Genomic DNA, 24,925 nt, shown 5'->3' on the forward strand with positions numbered 1-24,925 from the left:
GTTAAGAGACTACATTCTACAACTCTGAGCAAATACATTTGAAAGAATGACTCAATGAAATGGATGCTCTTTCTAGAAAAATTAGAAGTTATAAAAATTGATGAGAGAGAAACTGCAGGTGAAAAGGGGCAGAGAAATATTCTCAAAAAAAAAATCCAGGCTCAAATAATTTACCACTAAACTCTTAAATCTTTGAGGAATAGATTTCCTCTGTCTAAACTTTTCTAAAGCATAAACACAGAAAAAGCCCTTTTTTTGAAATTACTTGAAAAAAGGCAGTGTTTTCATAAAGTAGGTATTAAGAATTCCTATTGTGTCATTCACTGTTGTATCAACCAAAACCACATCAATATTTAGAGTTTTAATGTTTAAATATGAGATTTCACAGAAAAGGAATACAAATGGTTCAAGCAGATAATTTTATTCTTTAAGTGAAAATAAAAAATTCTGAGATTTAATCTCCATAGAGATTAAGGCCATTACAACTAACACATTGGCAAAGATCAAAATGTTTTATAACACTTTATAAAGATTTGAGGAAAAAGGCACTCACACATTGTTGGCTGGACTATAAATTGGCACAATCCTTATAGAAAGCAATTTGCCAATATCTATCAAAAATAAAAATGTGCAAATCTTTTCACTTAGTAACTTCAATTTAAATTTTTACCTTATAGTAACTCACTTATGTGCAACATGAACTATGTACAAGGTTATTAAATGCAGCATTATTTATAACAGTAAAAGGCTGGAAAAAAGTAACATGTCTGTCAGATGGAACTGCTCTAATATATTATGGTATATCCATACAATTAGAACTTAGGCATTTTTAAAGAAAAAAATCAAGAAACCCTTCATGTTCTGATATGGGACAATCTCAAAAATACCACGTTAAGTTAAAAAAGGCAAGTTGTTGAAGAACATTGTGCATTACATAGTACATTTATGATTAAGTATCTCCATAAGGATATTCAAAAAGCAGTTCCCTGGGAGAGGGAACTAGATACTAAAAAGGGAAGGAGACTTTTCATTGTCTATCATTCTGTGTCTTATGAATTTTGAACAAAGTAAATGTTACACGTTCTGATGAAAAAACTCTTTTTCTTAGAAGACAAAAATTTGAAACAACTGTAACATGCAACAGAAATATAAAATTTCAGGTAAATTCAAGTTAGTAAGTATTATATTTCTTTCACCTGAGGATAAACTTTTCCACAATTCCACTGAGTCTTTCAGGCTCCATCAGTGTATTTACCAGTTCCTGCTCAACAGCCATTAGGGCCGGGCCACTAAGCTTTTTTTGTCCCCTGGTATGACATAAATATGTTTTAAGACGAGACAGTGTAGAAAATGAGTTTTCAATTCTTGCTGAAGTAACTGGCCAAGATAAAGCAATATATAATAGCTCTGATATGCAAGGAATATTATTGTGAAGGCCATGCTGAATAAACAAATAGCCAAGGTTGCTGAAGTTGACACAATCATAATCTATGACAAAGTTGAGCTTTGCATATTGCCGATAAAATCTAAGCTCTGGGATGATGTCTGCATCAAGTTTATAAAATTCTTGGACATCTTTGGCTGTTGCTTCATTTAATGGTTCGTCCCATTTAAACAGCAGTTCTGAAATTTGCTTCATTTTACAATAATCAAACTCTGAAAAACATAATTTTAAATTTTGTAATATAGTATCCAAGCCTTGGTAGTAAATATTAACTTTATATTGTTCTTCTGTTGAGGCAGGGAAAAACATACTGTCTGAATTGCCAAGGTCTATTGTTCTCTGAATTTTTCTTCGTTTCTGAAATGAAGGTCTTTCAACTTCAAAACCTTTACAGGTTATTTTTTGACATATTTCTTCTGCTCCATTCCACATAGTTTTGAAATAGGTATCATTTCTTTCAGAGGATAAACATTCCAAAATTGCTTCTATTTTTGAAGATAAAGAAAAAATATCTATGGTTTCACTTTGAAGCTCTTTGGAAAGAATTCCTGTAACACTTAGTACCCGATAAAGAAATTTTAAACAAAAGATAAATTCAAATTTGGAAACCAATGTCAACAAATCACCCAGTTCATCAGCTAAACTTGTGTTTGAAGAATGGCTTGATAGAACTTCTAGTGTTTCAATAATCTCTGGAAGATCCTCAATCACAGACAGTAATGTACGATCATGGACTGTCCAACATGATTGTGATGTATGTTTCCTGCATGTTTTATTTTGACTTAGCTTATAAATGTTTCGAAAATTTGCAGACATTTCCCCAGATACATGGATAGTGTTGAACAAAGAACTGAGAGTATTTAGAGCACTTCGGAGCTCTTTTACTTCTCTACAAAACCTAATCACTGCTAAATCCAAAAAATGTGCGTAACAGTGTAGGTATAAAGCTCTTGGTTCTTCCTTCTTGAATTCTGCTGCAATTTTATTAAATTTTCCCCTCCAATTACAGGTACTATCATAGGCCTGGCCTCGTATTTTATTCAAATCAACTCCAATTTGCTGCAGGTAGGTTTTGATAGTCCTATGTAAGTTGGTCCCAGTCATCTCTTCAACATCTATGAAACCCAAGAATCTTTCTTTAATTAATACAGCCTTTGATGTTTTTTGTGGGTATCTTACACAAATTGAGAGCTGTCCTTTAGTGGAATTATCAACTGTCTCATCACATATTATTGAAAAAGCTGAAGAGACATTGATCTCATTCACAATATCTTGTAACATTTCAGTCTTTATTATTTCAATAATATCATTTTGAATTTGTGTACTATTATAGAAGTCAACTTGTGAATTCATAAGTTGAAACATTTCTTCTCCTTTATCTTTTGCTCGAATTTCTAACAATTCTAAAAAATTGCCTTTATTCACAGATGAAATAGACTGGTCATTTCCTCTTAAGAGTAAGCACTGCTTTCCAAGAAATAAAATATTTTCAATTATAAGCTTTAGGTACTTCTTATTTCCTTCACTCTGTTTTGAATGATTAGATACACTGTCACTAACAGCTTCATCACAAAACTGGTATACCTTCCAAAATTGCAATGACTTCAAATGCATTTCACTTTTTTCATGCTTTCTGAATTTTTCCAGAGTTTTTTTCCAATTGGAAATTCCCTGGCCTGCAAATGATTCTCCTCTACAGCTAAAATTTTTTTGGCAGAACAACTGGCACGAGTAACAGAATACCATGTCCTTTTTAATACTGTTTTCTAATTGCTGAAAATTCGAACACCAAGATTTTTTAATACTTCGTGATTTACCTTTAACTTTTTGTACTTTGGACGTAAATTTTAGGTGACATAGTCCATCACTAATTTTCATAGATTTCATACTGTATGTAGCATCTTGGTTTGACACGTGATCTTTTTGTACATCCATACTGGAGCCACTTGTACGCTGACCGAGTGCTGGTGATAGTGAAAGGCCTGGCTGTTCCACACTACTATTAGCAACACCGTTACTTGATTCACTCGGTGAACTCTCAGGAATCTTGGAAGAAAATGATAAAACAATATTTGCTTGAACAGTTTTCAAATAATTAAAATATTGAACACATCCATCCTACTAACACAATAAAATCAGTGGGTGAGTTACAGTATGAGCTCCACTAGGGGGAAACATGAACAATTATTTATAACTTAGTATTATTAATTTCACGTCAAACCTGAGATCTGAGAAATTGAATGTGAATATCAAAAGCACTTACTGCTCTACTTTTTGAGCTCCAGGATCAAAACAGGAATGAATATGCTTAAGCACACATACATACAAAATATATTTTAAAAAGGAAAGCTTAAAAAAAAGAAAAAGACTGTAACAAAAACATTAAGAATAAAACTTACATCCGTAATGACATTTGCTGTTACTGAAGAAACTGTACCTGTTAAGATAAGGCATAAATTCAAGATCTTTACCATAATCTATAACATAGCATCATTAATTATAATTGTTTATATCATATCAGGCAACAAAAAGAAAACTTAGAATAAAGACAGATTCTACATTCTAATCAAGCACAGCAAACAGTGTATATGTCAAATGTCTTCATATCAATTTTTACCTTGTAGTACATCAGAGTTCATGATGGGCAGGGCATCATGAGTATCTGCCAGTGACACTATATTGCTTATAACTGGAGTTGTATCTTTCTTTGGAGAAAGGCGATCCACTGAAGCATCATGCACCACAGAAACATTTACTGACAAAAATTAAAAGAATCAATCAACCAAAAACATGTTTAATAAGAGATATTTCAACTTATAATGCAAATATCTAATAGCTTTAAGTACTGCTAGGTACTAGAGTAATTTTTATTAGTACTTAAGGATGGCCAGGTTCTTTAGGATAACATTAATAACAACATTAAACTGATAATTCACATTTCCCATCATTTTATATCTTCTACCTTTGCACACAACTTCTCAGTTCTTTCATACTATTTGCTTGAAATGTCAAGCAAATCTTTACTGTGAAATTACCCATGAAGAACAGAAGAGAGATTATTATAGAATCTCCGAATGGGTATCGTTTCTAACTCTTCCAGGATTCATAAACCTCAATATGAATGGAGCTAGGTTGGTTTCTAAGCTGGTACTGCAGAGTTTTCTCTAATAAGCCAGTATGAATGATGTACAAGCCCCAGGGAAATAATTCACTCCACTGTCCATATAAATAGCACCACTGGACCAATATGAGGCTCTCTGATGGAATATATAGTTGGCCCTGGATTATCTGTTCTCTTCTATTAGTGAACGTCAAAGTATTTCTAACTAGCTCTACTTCATGTGAAAAATATAATAGACTTATTTTCTACAAAGCAGGGCTAAGTACAAGATTCTCTATTCTAACAGAACAATCTTTACAAATATAATAACTCTCTGGTGGTGTAGTAGTCTTCCTTTTAAGTAAAAATACTGGAAAACATTTCTTTGAAACAAGTTTTAGACTATCAGTTTAATTTGGAAATGAATCAAGGTATAAATTAAAGTAGTAATATTCTTCAATAGTTACTAAACCTCTGATAACTGCTAAACAAATATTACCTGTAGAAGATTCCATCTTAGTTTTACTATAAGCAGAGAAACAATTAATAGAGCAGAAAAGCTCTGTCTTCCCCAAGTCATTGGTAGTCTCAATCATTTCATCTGAGGGCTTCAATGATTTGCACAGAACAGATGTAAGTGTTTTGGCCGGTTTCTGTTAGAGAGTAAAATAATATTCATATTCCTGGTATATGACATAACATACTACCTCTGCTCTTAGTTGAAATATTACAAATAATAATGATAAAGTCACATTTTTGCACTTAATTAAAAACCAGAAAAAAGGCACCTATAGTTTATAATAACTAAAATGAAGGAAATCAATCAATCTATTGGGTAACTATGATTATTTGTCAGATATGTTAATAGCAATAATACATATACAAGCCATTAAGAAAGTGGTCACGACAGATGTTCACTGCCCTAGGCAACCAAAGCCAACTGGACAAATGAACAAAAATCTTGTAAGTCTTTCTTCAATGCCAGCTTAGGCATGAACTCAGGAAAGCCTTCCACAGCTAAGGACGAGCCAGAAAAGGGTACCTAACATACATTGCAACATGCTGTAGGAATCACTGTTTTCTAGGCTAACTTCATGGTAAAAATTGCAAGCATATTATAAGAAAGCAGAATACAAGCAGTGAGAGGTCTGGAATACAGTACATTCTGTAAGCAGTAACTGTGCAAAGGATAGAAACTGTGAAGTTCAACACCTATTGTTTCTGGTGGAACAGGAACCAACATTCCTGGACTTAAGTAGTTAACACTGATGGCAATGATGAAATAGAACTGCTTTTATGGGTACAAAGTACAAAGACAGACGAAAATATTTTACACAGATTTTCTTTTTCTCTGAAAGAAGAGGATAGGCAAAGGAACAATGAAACAAAAACCAGAGTGTAATTCTGAAAATTGCTATTTTTGTCCCTTATTAGTATGAATTTTCATATTTTGAGAAATACAATTCACCAATATTTAACATTAACCAACAACAGTGGTATAATTTATAATTAATTTATTACTCATATGGGAAAGCTAATACTTAACTAATCTACTATTAAGAAAATGTAGCCAAAATTATTACAATTATACCAAACAATCCGTTTTGAAATAAAAAGCCACCTAATGTTTAGACTCATAGATTTGAACATTTCTGTAATTCTTGATTATAGTTCACTAACAATATGGGTTTTCTCCATTATTACTATCACACAGTATCTTAAATACAGCAGGCAGAGTTAGGTGGTGCTTTTTAACACATCCTGCCAAATCAGCCCTGCCCCATTGCACAGGCTTAATGAGTACTCAATACAGGCTCTTAAAAACTGGACAAGGTCTATTTATTGAGTGTGAAGGGTAGAGAAAGAAAAGAAGGAATGGCATTTCTTGCTTTCAGACAAAGGGTTCCATGCCTTCCATTCTCCCATTTCTGGGTCAAGGCAGGATACTCTCTTGGTATGGGCATTCTGGTATAGAAAAGATGTGGCTCACAAATGACCTATATGAATTGTGGCTTGTTAGGACTCCCATCTTCAACTGCTTGTTTTTAAAGGCAGAATTTATAGGGATAGAATTAGGTTTTTTTTTTTTTTTTAATTTCTATTAGTTTTTTGGGGGAGGTAACTAGGTTTATTTGTTTATGTGTTTTTTTTTTTTAAACAAAGGTACTGGGGATTGAACCCAGGACCTTGTGCATGCTAAGCGTGCACTCTACCAGGATCTATACCCTCCCCCCAGAACTGCATCTTAAAGCATCATCTGAATGAGCAAAATAGGCCCACCTCATGAAAGGGGCTCAGACCACTAACTGTGTTCATTCCACTTAATCTAGCAGAGCAGGGCCAGCTTCTCTGCTCTCAAAGCCACCCACCCAAGGCTCTCCTATCAGCAACAGGGGATTATTTGTCATTGGCCTCCTATGACTCCTGATTCAGAAAAAGCATGTTACATTCCTGATTCATCTTAACCTTGCTTAGGTGTGAGAATTAAATACATGGAATTAAAGATAACATTTTTCGTGGCTTAATCTTACCAGTAGACTATTGTTATTTTGGATATCTAGTTGATAAACAAGCTTCCCTCTGTTTGCCTTTTCTTCAAGGTAAGATGATCACCCTGAGATTCTTTAAGAAAAATCTCCATTCAGCATTTATCATGAATTGTTATGTAAGAAAGAATTGTCAGAAGTCTTCTATTTCATCTCCGTCATCCTACCAATTGAATCTACTCCTAATGGTGCTAAAATCTATACCCTCACATTTTCCTCAAGTGGAAACTTTCACAAGCCAACTAATGGAAGGAACTCAATCTTCAATTTTTCATTTGAGTCCTATGCATTCAAATTTAAATGCAGTGGTCCTCACTTTATGTAACAGATCTTTATTCATACTTGCTTATATAATGTAATACTCTCTGAACTAATGAGATTGTCCTTCCATCTGAAGTATACAAAACAGACAAGAGCTAGTGTAACAGTAAGTTCCACAGTTCTCACAACAGTTCATGATGATGTTGTTAGCAGGGTGAAACTCTGAAAAACAGGCATTCCTGCAAAGACTATAGTGGTTCACATTCCGGTGTTTTATTAAGTACTGAATCTAGGATTTAAAAAAAGAACTGATGTTTAAGAATAATTAGAGTCTCTAAAGGTTAAGAAAAATGGCAACTTACAACAGTAGTCTTCTGACACATGCTGCACTTGGCTGCAGTGCTATTAGTACATATGGTAACAAATGGTTTTCTTTTTTCTTCATATGATGAAAGACAAGACTGGCTGCAAAAAGTTTTGCTAGAGGTAGTATCTTCCAGCTGGACACTGATTACATCCTTTAGATTTAAAATGTCTCTAAAATAAATAACAAAGTCACCATTAAACTTTCTGTTTTACCATAATTCTTTCTTTCTCTTCACAAGCTAAACCACTCCCTTAAATAACTCTCTGTCCTGTTGTTTCATTTACCTGAAGAACTGTGAAACAGGAGTAACATCAGCCCTTAAATAAGAAAACTTGAATCTGGTTATCTAGTTCTATCACTTACAGTAAGTAACAGTTAAATCACTTATATTCCCTAACTGTTAATTTCCTCATCTATAAAGTAAGGATTATAAACACATCTGATAGTGCAGTTTTGAGGATTACCTGGCCTGTATTAGTTGGTGCTAATAATAGAATGACAATGAGAAATCATACTCATACCTGATGAACTTTGGAACCTATAAGACAAGAGGATTTAAAAGTTTGGTCTACAAATCCCTGGGGATTCCCCAGATACTTTCAGAAGGTTCACAAGATCAAAACTATTTTCATAATATGAACATCTTATTTGCCTTTCTCACTGTTGATACTTGAACTGATGGTGCAAAAGCAACGATGGGCCCCCGCAATTCCTAGGTATATACCTCAAAGAATTTAAAACAAGTACTCAAAAAAGTACATGTACATGCAGGTTCTTAACAGCGTTATTTACAATAGCCAAAAGATGGCAATAGCCCTAATGTTCATCAGCAAAAGAATGAATAAACAAATTGTGGTGTATTATTCAGCTATAAAAAAAGAATGAAGTACTGATTTACATGCTGCAATATGGATGAAACTTAAAAATATTATGCTAAGGGAAAGAAGCCAGACACAAAAGGTCACATGTTGTATGATTCCACTTATATGACATATCCCGAACATACAAATCCACAGACAGAATGCTGACTGATGGTTGCCACCGGTTGAGGAGGGCAGAGATAGGGGAATGGGGAGAAACTGCTTAAGGGATAAGGCATTTTACTTTGGGATGACAGAAATGTTTTGCAACTAGACAGAAGTGGCAGTTGTACAACACTGTCAGAATGTACTAAATGATACTGAAATGGTTTTTGTTAAATGAATTTTACCTCAATAAACTGGGAGGGGAAGAAAAGCAATAGTGGGTAAAACTGCCAGAGCCTTATTTAGCACAAATCAAGACAGTGGCACCAAAATGTACCAGTATTTATGGTATTCACTGCCATGCATTTACTGTAAAAGTTATTGATTAAAAACTTGATCCTTGAGTACATTGTTTTAATATTCTGTGAGATGAAATGGGACAGAGGCATAAAGTATTTCCCCTGCACAATGAAGTACGATGGTTGTCTCAAGGCAAATCCCATGTAGAAATATTAAAGAGTTATAACCTGAGTTAGCCACTTTTTTCATGGAATACATTTTTACTTGAAAGAATGACTATCAGACAAACTATTATCGAGAGGTGGTTATCTAGCTGATTATTTTTCTCAAAAATGAATAAAGACTGCTACTTCAAGGAAAACAACTGGCAATAGTCATTGCCAATGATAAAATCCGAGCTTTCAAAGAGAATTAGAATTTTGGAAAACTTGTATCTGCCATCTCCAGCTTGATAGCTTCCCAATAGGTATACTTTCTTGATGAGATGAGTGATTAAAAACAAACAAACAAACAAAAAAACTAGACATGACTTTTAAAATATTGCATAATGAAATATGACAACATCTGGAAGATCTGCATACCTCAGCGAACCAGTAATTTCCAAATGATAGCATGCAACAAAAATCATTCATGGGCAAAACAATCATTCAAAATATAAACAGATCAATAAATTTTAATGTGACAGTACAAATAAATTCATTGATAAGGTTTCAGATTCCACATTTCAACTAACCTTTAAGAAACTACCACTCATGTAGTATCAAAGAACATACACAAATTATCTGAAAGGCTATTAAAACACTCCTCCCTTTTTCAAATAACTCATTTGTAAGGTCAGATTTTCTTCAGACTTAACCAAAACAGCATTTTTTAACAAACTGAATGCAGAGGCAGCATTCTGAAACTGTCTGAAAACCTAGCCATACAGTAAAGTGGTTTGCAAAATTAGTAAAACAATGCCCACTAAATTTTTCTTAAAATTTCTCCTAACAGAATTTTTAAAAAGGCTATTTAAAGAAGGCTATTTAAAAAAGGCTATTTAAATAAGGCTATTTTTCATGTCAACATGCACTGAGTTTATTACTTTTAAATGAGTTAATAATTAAATGGTTAAAAATTCCTCAGCTTTAATTTCTAACATTATACACACACACATATATATACACACACACATATACATATATATATGTGTGTGTAATTTACATAAACTAAAGCTCTTTGGGTCTTCAAAAACTTTTAAGAGTATAAAGGGGTGCAGAAACCAGAAAATTTGAGAACTGCTACTACAGGAAATACCAAGATACCTAGAACCCTCAGAATATCTATCTTTCAGGATAAGTCTTCCAGATGAAAAACTCCTGAAATCAATACTGTTTAACACCTCAATATTTACAAATTTTTACCATATAGATCTTCCTCGACTTAAGATGGGGTTACATCCAGATAAACCCACCTTAGATTAAAAACACCAAAGGTTGAAACTACATTTAGTATACCTAATCTACAGACCATCACAGCTTAGCCCAGCCTACCTTACAGGTGCTCAGAACACTTACACTACCCTACAGTTGGGTAAAATCACCTAACACAAATCGTATTTTATAGTATGAATTGTATGAATATCTCATGTAATTTACTGAATACTGTACTGAACCTGAAAAACAGAATGGTTGTAAGTGTATGGTTGTTCACCCTCGTGATCACATGGCTGACTGGGAGCTGTGGCTCACTGTCGCTGCCCAGCATCACGAGAATATCACACTGAATAGTACAGTACTAGTACAGGAAAAGATCAAAACTTAAAATTCGAAGCAGCTTTCTACTAAACATGTATCACTTTAGCACCACTGTAAAGTCAAAAAATAATTAAGTAGAACCACTGTAAGTTGGGGACTGTCTGTTTTATAATCTTTCTGCCTTTTTAAGCAGGTTAATTAACAGGTTAATTTTCATTATCACAACATTAGTCATTTTACTGGTTTAAAATATAGCTCTAACCTATGATGAGAATGAATGTGAAAAAGTATATTATGTGTGTATAACTGAATCACTATGCTGTACACCAGAAATACAATATTGTAAATCAACTCTACTTCAATCAAAAAAAAAATAGTAGCTCTAGATGCAGTACCTGAGTTGTGACAAAAATTTTTCTAGGATTCACTGTATACCAAGCAGTGTTTAGGCCTTGGGGATATAAAGATGAGTATAATCTGGTCCCTAATGTCAAGAGGTTCATAGTCTAACTGGGGCAATATCAGTTCTTTAAAAACATTAATTTTAAAATCAGTGCTTTCAGAGTTATGTACACTATGAAAACACAGACCAAGGAACAATTATCTTGGCGGGTAGGGGTAGTAAGAGGAGAAGAAGGAATGGTATGGGAATAGACAAGAGGTAAAGATATTTGAGGCAGACCTTTAAGACAGCAAGAAATTAGCCAAGTGGGAAGTAAGGCAGAAGAAACTGCTGGCAGAAGCATGAAAATCTGAAAATGCTTACTGGCTTTTACTGTTACTAGTCTACTAGGTTGTGAGCTTCTAATCTACTAAGGCCTTACAAAAAAAAAAAAAAAAGAATTTTGTTGAAAGTGCCTAAAATTAACCAAATGCTGAGCATAGTTCTGAACAACTTTCCTACAAATGAGTGTTACAGCTCTAGTGCATGGGCTTATTTTGAACTCTGTTGATTGCTTTCAGGCTGGTTTCAACTGGCATACCGAAGTACAGAAATGACACAAATTCAAAGCTCTCAAAAAAGAGTTCTCTTTCTAACATGATTTAAACTGTCATTTTCAAAACTATCTTTCACTTGGTTCATGAACTAGAATAAAAACTACATTGACATAAAACAGATTTTAAATCACTGCTATTAAAAAAACTCATCCATTAGCTAAAATCTTGAGAACTATACATTAATACAAGAGGCTAACGAATGTGGAATAAAAAGTTCTGAAAAAAGCACAGGTTACTCTGAACAATGGATCCTCTCCCAATCTAAGCATCACTACATCACCTTTCCACCAATCTATAAAATATTATTTTGTATCAAAATATTTTTATCCCAAAGGAAGTAAAGCTTGTTCTGTGTTTTTGCTCATATTGGATTTCTCTGCCTTAGAGAACAACTTACACACTAATCTTTCCTGCTACAGCCTTTTCAATCTGTCTGGGAGCTCTGCTGAAGATGTGTAATGGGTAAACTCCAAACACAGCAACATGACCTTAACTGTCAGGGCCTCACTTTCCTCAAAACCAAAGAAAATGTTTGGATTGGATGATCTCTAAGGTCCCTTCCAGTTTTATGATTCTGTAGGGAAAGAAAGCATGCTGAAAAGAGTGCCATACAGCCAGAGCAAAAAAGAAAAAGGACAATGTATATAAAGGTTTTAAAAAGCACAAGAGGAAGGTAAGTAGAGTTCTGGGAAGGAAGACTTGAAGCAAGGAATAACTCCTGAAGCAGCAGCCAAATGAGGAGCTGAAGTAACCAAAGAAAAGGATTTGAGTTTGTTAAGAGAACAACAGTGATAGCTAACATTTATTGGGTTCTTGTTACATGTCAGTATTGTTCTGATCACTTAAATATATTATTTAATCATCATAATTCTTATGTACATTTAACAAAACAGATAGGAATACTAAGAAAAGTTCTCAGTGCTCTTCAGACTTTAGCATGTATATGAATCACCTGGGGATAAATGCACTTCTGATTCAGTACATCTGGGTGAGACCTGAGATTCTGCATTTCTAACAAGCTCCTAGATGAACCTGATATAGCTACTCAAGGGTCATAATTTGAGTAGCAAAATGTAAACTGAGGAAGCAAGATTATGGCAACCTGATTCCAGAACAAGATGTTATTTGAAAGGAATTTAGTATATTTAGTAGCAAAATTGGTGGCCTATGTCTTTTCTTATTCTGAAACAAAGACATTTAAAAGTTAACATTAGCATTTAATGGATACTAACAAACCAGAATTATAGTACTATAGGACTCTCAAAGCATTGATCCTTTATACATAACAAGATAGAGTTCAGAGTTCTGGACATTATGAAATCACTACTACTTCCTTTCTCCTTACCTAAATTGCCTTACATATGTGAAAAAAGTTAGGAAAAAAGACCCAATAATAGTTCATAGAAAACTTAAAAAGATTACATACATACATCTATGTTTACCTATGGCCATTCCATTATTCAAAAGAATTAAACAACTTAATTTGCCATTACAAAAGAAACATTATATAATTTTACACCTTGGAAGATTCAAAATAACTGTCATATGATTAATTTTTAGTAGGCTGCTCCCTATATAGTTAAATAATCAAATAGAATGGGTAAGCAATAACCCCACTTATAGAGAATTTCAAATAAAAATAACAGGAAAGTAAGTTTCAGAAGTCATTAAAGTTAAACAGAACTCCTATTATTTTAATTTCTGCAAATCTCTTGATAAACAAAAAATGATTTCTGAAGACTCTGTTAGAGTCACTGAAAGCAGACGCAGCTTCTTTTCACTAAACCAAGGTGATTACTTCTTTAGAAAAAAAGAAAATGTAGGAAATTACAACCAAGATTCTGATCGAGATCTATGTAGGGAAGTAAGGCATAATTTAGAATTATATACTTTGAGCAGTTTGAACAAGTTTTCTTGGGAAGAGCTGGTGAACTGGCAGATGAAATGTATTCTGTGATGCACGGTGTGGAGCAGAATAGCTGAGCAGACCCTTTCCTCTGATAAGCAGTTTGCCCCTTCTGAAGTATTTTTTTACAACCAGAACAGGAAACCTGAATAGCTGTGGTTGAAACCGAAGGAAGCATCTTATTCATGCCAGATGATGCCAGAGAAAGCTGCATGCCTGTAGTCAACTGAGAAGCTGTAACACACAAAACAGGAAGGAAAAAAATTAGTATTTACATAAAATCAAGAATTCATTCTTTCAGGTTACTTCTCTTGGACTTGAAACCCAAAACAAACAATGCATTATTCGAAGGCATTCTAGAAAAGTAGAATAAATTGAGTTATCTATCATATTGGTCAAAATAAATATGATTAACTTAATTCTATTACCACTGTCTGAAAACGTAGTGTTTATTTTCAGTTCATTCTCCTGAGTTTTGGGCTGTTGGGCTTGACAATACTCCTAAAAGAGAGTAGAAAATAATGACACCAACCAGTCAATCAACAGAAAATGATATATTATGCTCATATCTGTTCAGTGAATTGTATAATTGAACTGAACCATAGTACATAAGTAAGCACTCCTCTTTTGGTGACTTTTGGCTGATAACACCAATCAAGTACTATAATATTTTTATAGTACCTAGATATGACTTTATAAATTTTGTTAACACAGTCCCTCAGTAGCTACTACAAACAGAATAGAAACACTCAATAATGACACCTATTTTCCCTCCTTGTTCTAATCAATAACAGCTGTCTTCATAAAGACCTTAAACACAAAAATTGATGCTGTACACCAGAAATGGACACAACATTGTAAACTGACTATACTTCAATAAAAAAGTAAACAAACAAAACAAAACAAAACAAAAAACCCCACAAAAATTGTTAGATTGGGCTGAATGAGCCTTACAAAGGAGGATTTTTTCACAGCAGCAGGCAATCTGCCTAAACTGGATCTATGTCTTTGAAAGTACAAGAAACCTATTGAAGAAACAACAGATACTTCCTAGATAGACAACATTCCCCACTGTCACCAACTCAATGGGAATCATACCCTTACTTGGTACTGATTTACTTTTGGTTATTTCTAAACCAAATACTAAAAATAAATTAAAAATGAAATTACTTTTCATTTCATTACAAATTTCAGCCAGTTCATATACAAACATTCTAAGCAAATTGGGCCCAATTTACAAAACACAGCTTGATTTAGTTTATCCTCTACAGGTTCTTTAGCATTTGATATGTCTAAAAAAGTTTAATGAATATGAAACTAATCTGGATAAATAAAGAAAAAATTCTAAGAATTTAAAATGTACTAATTCTATTACTTAATAGAGACAGAAGCATAAAAACACTTAATTAGTTATATTTATTGTTTCAACTTAAGGAAAATGAAAACAAAAATGTGTTAATGTCATCTAGGCCCATAATACCCCTAAGCAATCCTTTTATCAACCCCCAAACCCACTTCCAAACAGCCAATTCTCTCACATTCTTGCATATACCCATTATCACACTTACCACATACTGTATTATTTGGTCAACTGCTTTGGGGAAGGTAAAGAATTAAGATTTTCAACAAATAAAGCAGCATCTGCATAATTAAAATTTATAATTAAAGCTACTCTAGAAGAAAGAAAATAAGGTAAAATATTTACCTGAGCATTGTTGGGTTCTGTCTTAATTTCACCTAGCCTCTTCAGTTGTGGTGCCACTGCCTTGTCACATTCACCATCTATCATTGATTCTTTCATCTTAGTGTCTAATACAAAAAAATCCTCCAGTTCCAAACTAATGGGTTTCTTCTTGGGGAATAGTTTCCAGATTCCTAAAATAAAATATGAATTGATGAAGAGTCTGATTTTTAAAAGGTAGTCTCTTCAAATGTAGTAATTTTCTGGAAGCATAAAGGTTCTTTAGACAGCTTGCTCGCTTTTTTCACAGTAATACTGGCTTCCTTCTCTTCATCCATTACTCCCCAATATAGCACTGCTTTACACTTCTCTAGTAGATAATAACCCTCCATGCTTTCTTCTGGGACTAGTCTTCTCCATTTCTGTTCCCGTAAGCCTGACTATAGCATAAAACCACCAAACCCACAAGTTTATTTATTTATTTTTCTTGGTCCCTGCTCCATGCCCTTTTAAACATCTTTATTCTCACAAGTTCATTTTTAACTTACAAAGTCTTAGGAAATGTAAAGCTGCCTATCTGAGGTTAATTCAATCACCCACACTCACTACCTCTCCAACCACCCACTGCCCTCCTATTGAGCTGGTTATCATTTGTAGCTTCAACACCTCTTCCCCACCTTACTGGTTCCTCCCATAGAAGCGTTTACATACATTCTGACTATTCCTTCTTTGAAATTCTCTCCTTCCTTGAATCCCATGACTCCAAGACCCATTTCTTCTCCTACTTCTTTGCCAATTTTCTTCTCAAACATTTATTTTACCTGCTTCTAAATACTTGTGTTCCTCCAAAGCACAATTCCTCAGAACTCTTCTTGCTTGCTCTAAGAGTACAAGCTCAGATTCAACTATTATCTATAGGCTAATTTCCCCCATATGCCTGTGCTCAGTTCATATACCTAATTGTTTCTTAAATTTCTCCACTTGGATGTTTGACAAGTCCTGCAAACTCAAGAGATCTAAAACTATACTCTTATATTATCCCCCAAAACCTGCTCTACACACATTCCTTTCCTGGGAAATGGCACTATGGTGTATACCCAATTTCCTAAGCCAGAAATCTAAGGGTAGTCCTAAATTCCTGTTCTTCACAAATCCCTACATTTAATCAACAAATTGTGTCAAATATACCTTCTAATTATGTCTTGAATCTATTTTCCCCTACTTAATGCCCCTGACCCTCCATGAATGGATTTCTTTTCGGTAAACAGTGTTAAAAAAGAAACAACAGCCCCAAACAGAATCACTTGTGCTGAGTTCCACCAAGACTTAAAACACCTAACCTAACTTCAGTTTCACCCTCTCACTGGAGTGGAATTTTAAGTCAATTAGTCTGTTAATTTCCTGGTAGCACTAGTGAGGTAATTTTCCTAAGACTCCTCTGCTTTTCTCTAAAGGAAGGTGACCTTACCTAAAATACTCTTTTAGTTTCTTTGTCTTACTCTCTTTCTGCCTATAAAAACCTTCCATTTTGTACAGCTCCTTGGAGTGCCCTTCTATTTACTAGACGGGATACTGCCCGACTCATGAATAAAGTCAATTAGATCTTCAAATTTACCGGATTGAATTTTTGTTTTTTAACAATAGCTAAAATCCAAAATCACAATATAAAAGATTGCTGAGCATTCAAGCTTAAAAAAGAATACCACTTTGTAACTTTTGAGGAACTATAGGAGTCTTTTGATTGTTCAGCCCCATGGCCTCTTTTTCAAGGACAGACTCATTCCTCGTGTCCTTCTTTAACTGAGGTCTATTTTCCATTTTTCTGGTAGCTGCCACCTCCAATTCTAAATCCTATGGAACTTTTTCTCTTCCTGCCATCCTAGTTTGGCTGCAGAGTACAAGTGTCCAGGATTCCCCTTCTTATATCACCTCCAAGAAAAATGGGTACACTTTTTAAAAAAGGGCTTTACAATTAATGATTATGGAGGGTAGGGGATAACTAAAACAGATATGGTTAAGTCAAAGTTCTTACTGCAGTAATTACAGGTCTATGGTTTAGTCTGAGTTAGTACACGAAATACCCCCAAATTCTGCTATCTTTTATTTTTGAGGCTGGGGCTTAATCGCCTACCTCACCCTAATCTTTAACTCAGCTTTTACTGAAAGCCTCTATCAACAAGGCAGAAAATTAAATAAAGCCTAACTGTGAAGTGCAATAGAGCTGATACGGCCTCGCTCAACCCATCTGAGCATTACATACAACCAGCAAAGTAAAACTCACAGGAAATGAACTACTAGATTGTCATTAAGCAGATTCCCTTCACCTGAAAGTAAATAGGCTATGCAAGTCTAAACATTATTAATTAAAAATAAAACATCTTTGAGTTCTGGCATCTTGGAATCCCTTCAAACATGTCAGTCATCACACAGGCAAAGAATAGAAAGTACTCTGAAAATGTAAGTAACCTAAAATATATTTCTGAGGCAGAGGAAAATGGTATATAACATTTCTTTAGCTACTAAAGAAACAAAAAGAGAGACATATATGAATAATAAATTACTTCCTTTTCAAATAACATAGGAGTAAAATATGTTCTAGAGCTCTCTTTTTAATATAGTCCCACCCATCTTTCCAAACTGGGGCTAAACTACAGATATGTTGGAGACTATTAACAGTAATAAGAGAAACATGGTTCCCGCTGGTTAATACTACTTGGTAACAAGTAATTTAGAATATTTTAGTTTAAACCATAGAGAGCTATATGATGGAGCAGAAAACAAAATTCACTTTTGTTTTTATAGTAAAACATGAGTATCAGAAAGAGAAAGTTAAAAAACAAACAAAATCTCTTCCAAAATTATTCCAAAAAAAATTGGAATAAATTTAAAGGAGGTGAAAGATCTATATGCTGAAAACTATAAAACACTGTAAAAAGCAAGTGAAGATGATTTAAAGAAATGGAAAGATATCCTTTGTTCTTGGATCAGAAGAATTAATATTTTAAAATTGCCATACTACCTAACTCAATCTACAGATATAATGCAATTCCTATCAAAATACCTACGATACTTTTCACAGAACCAGAACAGATAATCCCAAAATTTACATGGAACTGTAAAAGAGAAAGAACAAAGCTGAAGGCATAACCCTTCCAGACTTCAGACTATATGACAAGCTACAGTAATCAAAACAGCATGGTACTGGCACAAAAACAGACATAGAGATCAATGGAACAGAACAGAGAAATAAACCCATACACCTATGGTCAATTAATCTATAACAAAGGAGGCAAAAACATACAATGGAGAAAAGACAGTCTTTTCAGCAAGCGGTGTTGGGAAAGCTGTAAATCAATGAAATTAGAACACTCCCTCACACCACATACAAAAATAAACTCAAAATGTGGACCCAAATATAAGATATGATACTATAAAACTCCTAGAAGAGAACATTGGCAAAACATTCTCTGACATAAATCATAGAAATATCTTCTTAGATCAGTCTCCAAAGGCAAAACAAATAAAAGCAAAAATAAATGAGACATAATCACTCACAAGCTTTTGCATACCAAAGGAAACCACAAAAACGAAAAGACAACCTACAGTTGGGAGAAAATATCTGAGGCCAACAAGGGCTTAACTTCCAAAACATATAGACAGGAATCCCACTCCTGGACATATATTTGGAGAAAACTCTAATTCAAAAAGATGCATGAACTTCAATGTTCATAGCTGCACTATTCACAAAAACCCAAGTGTCCATCAACAGATGACTGGTTTAAGAAGATGTGGAATATATGTACAACAGAACACTACTCAGCCATAAAAACAAAATATTGCCATTTGTAGCAACATGGCTGGAACTACAGAATATCATACCAAACGAAGTAAGCAAGGCAGAGAAAGAAAAATTTTATGATATCACTTGTAAGTGTAATCTAAAAATACAAATGAATCTGTATACAAAACAGCAACAGACTCCCAGACACAGAAAACAAACACATGGTTACCAAAGGAGAAAGGGAAGGGAGAAGATAAACTAGGAGTACGGGACTAACAGATATAAACCTCTATACATAAAATAGATAAGCAACAAGGATTTACTGTATAGCACAGGGAACTATAGTCAATATCTTGCAACAACCTATAATGGAAAATAATCTGAAAAATGTATTTTACTGAATCACTTTGCTGTACACTTGAAACTAACACAAATGTAAACGTTGTAAATCAACTACTTCAATAAAAACAAAAAGAAATGGCAAGATATAAGGAATAACTTCTGGACACACAAACAAATCTCTAGCTGGAATACAGACACTTTCCTCCTAGAAAAATAGTACAATACTATGTACATAAACCTGTTGATGAAAAATTAATCAATAGTCAATCTAAGAAAGACAATTTTATTTGAGCCAACCTGAGGATTTATAACCTGGGAGATAATCTCTCAGAAAGCTGTGAGGACTGCTTCACCTGTTAGAAGTTGAAGGCACAATCATGTACATTTTTGAGACAAGGGATCATATATCAGAATGAGATACTGACATTTTACATAAAGTTTATCAAAGACACACAATCCAGGTAAGCACATACAAAGCAAGCAGCAAATCACCAAGGCCCCTCACAGAGCTGGGAAAGAATGCTAATCTTTTAGCAAGTTATATTGCTAGCCTCAGAAGAAAGGGGGAAAAATTGATCCTTACAGTCCAGCAGGCATTCCCACCTTTGAGGAGGTCTGGTTAATGTACAATGCATATGTAACATTGCACACTAAAGAGGGAGGAAAGAGGTCCAAAGAGAAAAAGAAATTTACGCTTAAAATTTTTTGTCTTTCCTTAACTACAAATTTTATTACATGAAAGTTGATGTTTCAAATTGCTTCACTTTAATTCCTCCCCACTATACTTGTGCTTATAGTGTTCTCCTTATGCAAAGTCATTTTTTTGCCTATTCAAATTTTACTCAGCTTCTAAGCCAACTCAGCTCCAGATTTTACCAGATTGGCAAGAATTAAAAATAAAGCTGATAAAACTAGGCATAACAAAGTAGCTTTAAGCATGCTAAACCCTCCCGAAACAATCAGAAAACTGACAGGCTTTTCCCCTGAGGGCACTTTCCAGGATAGAGGGAAAAGCCTAAGCAGAAACTAGCAGCATAGTGACCTAAGGAGGCAGGAGTTCTGAGTTGCCTAGGTTGTTAGAAAGCAAAAGGCACAATCTGGGAGAGGAGAGAACCTCAGAGCAATAAGCCCCAAATCTGCATACAAATATTTCCCCCCCTCTCCTATTAGCTGACTCCAAAACTGCACATCTACAGACCAAGACTCCAAAAAAACCTAGCAGAAAATAGCAGGTGGGAGATTAAAGACCTGAAAAGAGATTATAGTAGCTTTGCAACACTAAGAACAGCTGAAATTTAAGCCCAGCTAAGGAAGAGGGGACTTTCACTTGAGCCTCGGGGAGCCATGCCCTACGAGTAAGGGCCACCACACTGCAGCAGGAAAGACTACTTCCTTGAAGGGCAAACCCAAATAGATCAGCCCTAGCAATCAATGCCTAACAGGATCCCTCAACAGGATCAATGTAATCTGCTAGTACTATCTGCCTGCCAAAATGAAATGCAGCCCTCTCTAGAGGAGTCTCTAAAGATTTCCACCCACAATGTCCAGAATAAAAATCTTTGGGGCAAACTCCCCTTGCCACCCCATGCCCCCAAACAAGACTGAAAACCAAGGGGAAAAAAAGACAGTAGAAACAGACCTACAGGTGACTCATATTGGTGTTATCAGGTGAGGACTTTGATGTGTTTTTGTTGTTGTTGTTGTTTTTTGGGGGGAGGTAATTAGGTATTTATTTATTTAATGGAGGTACTGGGGATTGAACCCAGGACCTTGTGCGTGCCAGGCATGCACTCTGTCACTGAGCTACACCCTTCCCCTTTGATGTGTCTAATAGAGAAAAAGATGGAAAAGTTCAGCAGAGTTCCACGATAAATTAAAAAAAAAGTCACGGAAATTTGAGAATTGGATAAAATATGGAAATTAAGAGTTCAATAGATGAATTTAATACTAACAGTGAAATAGAAGGTTAGTGGAAGTAGTTAGACTGATGCATAAAAAGATAAAAATACAAATAATATAGGCAACATGTGGGACAGCAAAAAGATCTGATACACATGCAAAAAGAGTCTCAAAATAATAGAAAACAGACAATGCAACAGAAGCAATAGCTGAAGAAATACTGGCTGGATAATTTCCCCAAAATGAATAAAAATATCAAATCATATGATCAAGAAGCCCTATGAATAACAAGTAAGATAATTATAAAGGAAAACACAACTATGCACATCATAGTCACACTGGTGAAAACCAAAGATAAAAAGAAAATCTTAAAAGCAGATAGAGAAAAAGGACATTAACACACAGGGTAACAAAAATAAGAATGAAAGTTGTTTTCCTGTCAGAAACAGTGAAGTTCAACGGAATATTTTTAAAATGCTTGGGGGAAGTGGAGGAACTATCTAAAATTCTATGGTCAGTAAATAATATCCTTCAAAAATAAAGGTGAAATAAGGACATTTTCAGATAAATGAAAATGGTGAGAATTTATCACCAACAAACCTACACTGTAGAAATGCTAAAGGAAATTCTTGAAGCTCAAGAGAAGTACTCAAAGGAAATTTGGCATAAAGATTAGAAAAGGAAGAAGTAAACAAATTGTATTTGTAGATAGCATGATTGTGCATATAGGAAACCCTGAGGAATCTCCTCTTCCTCTCACTCTATCCCAATAAATACTACTAGAATAAGTGAATTTAGCAGAATCACAGGATAGTACAAGGACACTAGTTTAAAATTTCCTCTCTTATCAATTCTCTTCACCACTGTACTAGAGATTCCAGCCAGGTTAATAATGCAAGAAAAAAAATCTTGAAAACAAATAAGTAAAATTGTTATTTTTTATAGATGACATGTATACATAGAAAATCCAAAAGAATCTCCAAATAACTGCTGAAATTTAAGTAAATTTAGCAAGGTCAATATTAAAAAAATCAATTATATTTATTTGTACTAGAACAATTAGAAAATTAAAAATTTGAAATAACTATTTTCTATAACATCATAAAACATCAAATACAGGAATAAAGGTAATGAGCTATGTCACAATCTCTAGACCGAAAACAAAATGCTGAGAGAAATTAAGGAAGATCTAAATAGATACAGCATGCTCACTGACTCAAAAGTTTTACGTCAGTTTTCCCCAAATTGAGCTACAGATCAAAATCCCAGCAGGAGTTTTTGTGGAACTTGCAAGATGATTATAACGTATATAAAACATACACAACCTAGATAGTCTTTACAATCTCAAGAAAAAAGTTGGAGGACTTCCAAAAAGGCCATAGTAATTAAGATGGTGTGGTATGGACCAAAGTAAAAATACAATGATTAATTGTAAGCATCCAGAAGCAGGTATACTAATTTCTTTGCTTTACAGATACTTCTTCATGCATTACACTTTGCAAACATTTGTTTTACTCCGTTGAATTCTGCAAGCTCTTTTACTGGCATGATAGGAAGACTGGAATGGAAAGCTAAATGCTTTTTAAACCAAACTAAAATGCCCATTTGTAGTTCTGTAGGTTCATGTAGGCCCACTACTCATGAAGTACATAGGTACTGGGGTTACAGAGTTAATTAGGATGTGCACTCATAATACTGCCTAGCATAGTATGATAACTGCAGCAGTGTAAATGTATACAAGGTACAAAGCAGAAATAAGGGAAGAGAAGATGGTCAAAGTAAGTCTTCCAGAAGATGAAATTTGAGCTACGTTTTAAAGTAGGTGTCTAAGAAGCAATAATGGGGTATAGTCCAAGTATAGGGACAGCATGTGGAAAAACACAAATATATGGGAGCTATAAAAAGATAAAGATAAAATACAAGAGTGCTAGCGGAAGGAAATAAAGTTGGAAAAGCAGACATGGGTCACATCAGGAAGGTCCTTGAACATCAAATGTTTGAACTTAAACTTGTAAGTTAGTAGCTTGGGGAGTTCGGAAAACATTTAATTCGTATTTTGTTTTTTAAATAAAAATTTACTCTAAAAAAAACTAGTAAAACCATGAGATACACTTAACTGTGTTACATACCGAAAGTTAAGTAATTTTGGAAACTTCCAAAGCACTAATTTGTGCTAGATTAACAAGAGACCTTCAGAAAATAGCTTTTCCTGCCATCTGGGTGAATACAGCTCAATTCCTTGCAGCTGTGTCATTGATGAGGAAGGTTACAGCTTTGCACGTATGCATTTCGGATTCTGACCTGTATACCACCCATAAAAAATCCTAGAAGCGAATTCACTATTTTAGCAAGGGCATCTACAGTGCTGCTCTTGCCTCAGCCTAGAGTTAAATGGGCAAAGTGTTGAGTCCTGATTCCGACAGGGCTAAGTGTAATATAGTTCCTGTTACAAATTTCGGAGGCTTCTTGTCTTACATATTTCTGATGAGAAACACAAGCTATCGTCAAATGTTGTTAGGGAGTCAACTCTTAAAGAGGAAATTCTCCACTCACCCACTTCCAAGCTTTCAGTTCAGATTAACTGAAAAGTATGATGAGACTGCATCTTGAGAAAGCTAAAAATGTCACCGTTTGCAAACACCAGTCCATGCAAACCAAGATACTTTCAATCTTGTGCACTAAAGCAAAATACTGAAAAAGTGATAAAGATGGCTCCTTCATCTAATTCCCATTCCAAATCTGAATTTATCACGAGCCAAATTTTTACGGTAAACATCTCTTTTAGCTAAGATTCCTCGCACTTCTTTTTGCAAAAGAAGTCCTAAGATTTTTTTTTAAGTTTGAAAGCATCGTTGCTTAACGAAGGAGATCTACAAGTGTGATCAAGCCAACGTTTTAGAAACGGAAGCCGCGGAGAGAGACCAAAGACTGAAAGCCCAGTTACGGCGCAGGAGCAGTGGGCGGCGAGAAACGCTGGAAGCTGGGGGGCAACGACGACCCGACTCTCGAGGGCAAGGGTAAAGGAGACCACAAGTACAACCCAGGGGCCTGACCCTGAATTCCCGACCCCCATATGGCGGCATCTGCACGCAGGGCCGGGCACCTAGAACCCCTGCCCTCCCCCACGCCTCATCCTCCCTCCGAGTGCCGAAAACTCTCAGCCCTTCTCCGGTAAAGTACGGGCATAAAGACCGACACCACAGCCGCTTAAGGAAGCTTACCAGTTTCTTTCAGGTACGCTCGCCGCGCGACGTTTCTCAAACGAACTTCGACGCGAAACGGTCTCTCAGGCCCTGCCCCTTTCCCGTCGTGCTCTGCGGCCGAGCATGCGCAGTGCAGCCGGCCCAGCCGGGCGTCTTCTCCATGTGCTTGAAAAGGCGGTCTTGGGGCAGGAAAGGAGGTGGGAGACGGGGAGGGTTAGAGCCCAGACGGCCGACTAGGCGCTTACCCTCGAAGCCGTAGCTAGAGGGCATCGTCGAGATTGACTCACAGCTCAGGAGAGGCAATTAGCTTTCCTGATTCCGAGAGATGGCTCTATTGGCAACTTCTGTAAATCCCAATTTCCTCATCCTGGAAACGAGGATAATTGTAGTACCTA

The 24,925-nt window shown here is 35.1% G+C and overlaps 1 protein-coding gene across 1 annotated transcript; it reads right to left on the reverse strand.

Moving 5' to 3' along the window:
- Positions 1–405: 405 nt before the first annotated feature.
- Positions 406–24,631, reverse strand: ZMYM1 (zinc finger MYM-type containing 1). Its single transcript, XM_031684010.2, has 9 exons — positions 24,549–24,631; positions 15,330–15,499; positions 14,053–14,125; positions 13,609–13,858; positions 7,714–7,888; positions 5,044–5,197; positions 4,062–4,199; positions 3,844–3,881; positions 406–3,490 (listed from the first exon to the last, which is right to left on the reverse strand). Exons 2-9 carry the CDS (start codon positions 15,423–15,425, stop codon positions 1,193–1,195), a joined length of 3,222 nt encoding a protein of 1,073 aa, XP_031539870.2. The 5' UTR covers positions 15,426–15,499; positions 24,549–24,631; the 3' UTR covers positions 406–1,192.
- Between the last annotated feature and the right edge of the window lie 294 nt (positions 24,632–24,925).

Source organism: Vicugna pacos, chromosome 13 (assembly GCF_048564905.1).
Source record: "Vicugna pacos chromosome 13, VicPac4, whole genome shotgun sequence".
Classification (NCBI taxonomy): Eukaryota; Metazoa; Chordata; class Mammalia; order Artiodactyla; family Camelidae; genus Vicugna; species Vicugna pacos.